At 45.4% G+C, this 2,453-nt stretch overlaps 1 protein-coding gene across 1 annotated transcript in view; it reads right to left on the bottom strand.

The window, feature by feature from the left end:
- Positions 1 to 2,453, bottom strand: part of nup155 (nucleoporin 155) — a 198,611-nt gene that overhangs the window by 177,914 nt on the left and 18,244 nt on the right. Inside the window, exon 4 of the mRNA XM_043721181.1 lies at positions 1,492 to 1,588. Coding sequence (XP_043577116.1) covers positions 1,492 to 1,588 — 97 coding nt within the window. The remainder of the gene's footprint in view (positions 1 to 1,491; positions 1,589 to 2,453) is intronic.

Raw genomic sequence — 2,453 nt, 5'->3', positions numbered from 1 at the left:
TTTGGAGGTGGTGGAAATGTCGGCGGATGATTTGGTTTATGCGGAGGTTTGTAGGGTGGAAGGTGAGCACCAGGGGCGTTCTGTCCTTGTTACGGTTGGAGGGGTGGGGTCTGAGGGCGGAGGTGCGGGATGTGGACGAGATGCGTTGGAGGGCATCTTTAACCACGTGGGAAGGGAAATTGCGGTCTCTAAAGGAGGAGGCCATCTGGTGTGTTCTGTGGTGGAACTGGTCCTCCTGGGAGCAGATACGGCGGAGGCGGAGGAATTTTTTACCTTGCAATATAACTTGTCAATTCTTCTTCCCAATGCGTCTATCAATGAAAGCAAGCATGCCATATGCCTTCTTGACCATCTTATCCAGTTATGTTGTCACTTTTGGGGAACTGTGGACCTGTACGCATAGATCTTTCAGTATGTTCATGTTTCTAAACATTTTACTGTATACTTGCCTCCTGCATCAGACCTTTCAAAATTTATTGCCCTGTATTTATCTGGATTAAATTCCACCTGCCATTTCTCCACCACTGTTTTTAACCTGTCTTTCTCCTGCTGTATCCTCTGACAATCGGTCGCTATCTGCAACTCCCTCCAACTTCTTATCATCTACAAATTTACAAGCCACATACATTCTCATTCAAACCAGTTATATGTATTACAAACAACACGGGTCTCAACATTGATCCCTGCAGATTATCAGTGGTAACAGATCCTGTCAGAAAAACACTCTTCCAACGCCACTGTCTTCTATGACTAAGCCAGTTCTGTATCCATCTTACCAGCTTCACTGCAGATTTCGTGTGACTTCACCTTTTGTATTGGCTTGTGAAAGGCCTTTCTAAAATCCACGTGGACAACATTCACCATTCTGCGCTCAATCATTTTTGTCACTTGTTCAAACAACTCAATCAAGTCAGAGTCACAACCTCCGCAATACAAAGCCAAGCTACTATGTCACGACTCAGTCCATGTTTTTCCAAATCTGAAAAAACCCTGTCTCTAAGAATCTTCTCCAATAACCTCACTACCAGTGACCAAAGGCACAACAAGACCTCAGCAATTTCCCCTCTCAGTATTCTGAGATAAATCCCTTTAGGATGTGGGGACCTGTCTACCTTGATGTGTTTCAAACCACCCAACAACAGGACTGTCTTCTTTGGGAGTAATAACAGGAAGGAATACTATCTTGTGGCAATAGATTGGAAAGGGGGACATACAACAAGACTTTAGATTCCTCACACACCTGTCACTAACAATAAGCATGCAGGTGCAACAGGTGGTGAGGAAGCAAAGTGACGTGCTGGCCTTCATAGCATGGCAGTTCGAGTACAGCAGCAGGGCTCTCTTTCTGAAATTGTACTGCTTATTGTGGATTATTCCAACTCCAATACAAACATTATATCATCTCCATGGCTTTCATTCCTTTGTGATTTGTGACTCGAGCTACCCAACAAAGCCCACAGACAGGCCATTCTTGTTGAGGGCTCTACTTACCCATCCTCATAATTCCACATGAAGATGTCACTATCAATAGTGAGCCAAGCCTTGCCAATTTCAGGGAAAACCCCCATCATACAATTGCATTGCATATCTGCAATAGATGTAAGGAACTGACTAAATCACCAAGATGTAGAAGACAAAAACATGAGTGCCCAGGAGTGACACTGAACCCCAAGAGTGACCGAGGGTGACACGTGACAGAGTGCATGCACTAGAGTGAAAGATCGCATGGGCAAGACAGAAGGGGGTTTGGGTGGGCAGAAAGAGCACATGGTGGGGGAGAAAAAGACAACACGAGCGCAGGAGAGAGCAAGCGCCTGCAGGGGGAAGAGAGGGAGGGCACATGCAGGAAAGGAAGTCAGATAGGTCAACAGCACAGAAACAGGGCATTCGACGCAGATTGTGCATGTTGAACAGGTTTCCTGAACAGAACTGGTCCCAAATGCCTGAGTTTGGCCCATTTCACCCAAACCTTTCCTTTCCATGTACCTGTCCAAATCTCTTTAAAGTGTTACACTCAGACCGTAAGTGCACCTCGCTGTGAAAACGTTGCCTTTCATATCCCTTTTTAATCTTTCTCCTCTCACCTTCTATCTATGTCCTCTAGTTTTGGAAATGCCCTAGCCAAAAAACCTGTCTATTCACCTTATCTAAGCCCTTCATGATTTTATAAATCTCTATAAGGTCACCGCTCAGCCTCCTATGTTCCAAGGAGAAAAGTCCAAGCCTATCCAGTTTCTCCTTATAACTCAAAGCTTCCAGTCTCAGTTACATTCTTGCGCCTTTTCCATTTTAATAACATAGAGCAAGGTGACCAGAATTGCATGCATGCTCCAAATTGGAGGGAGGGATTCCGGTATTTGGATAACTGGGGTTCTTTCTGGGGAAGGTGGGACCTCTATAAACAGGATGGTCTACACCTGAACCTGAGGGGCACCAGTATCCTTGGGGGGAGG

This window comes from Chiloscyllium plagiosum, chromosome 2 (genome assembly GCF_004010195.1).
Source record: "Chiloscyllium plagiosum isolate BGI_BamShark_2017 chromosome 2, ASM401019v2, whole genome shotgun sequence".
NCBI classification, from domain to species: domain Eukaryota; kingdom Metazoa; phylum Chordata; class Chondrichthyes; order Orectolobiformes; family Hemiscylliidae; genus Chiloscyllium; species Chiloscyllium plagiosum.
The sequence above is the reverse complement of the archived record's forward strand: the minus strand, read 5'-3'. Positions and strand labels throughout refer to the sequence as shown.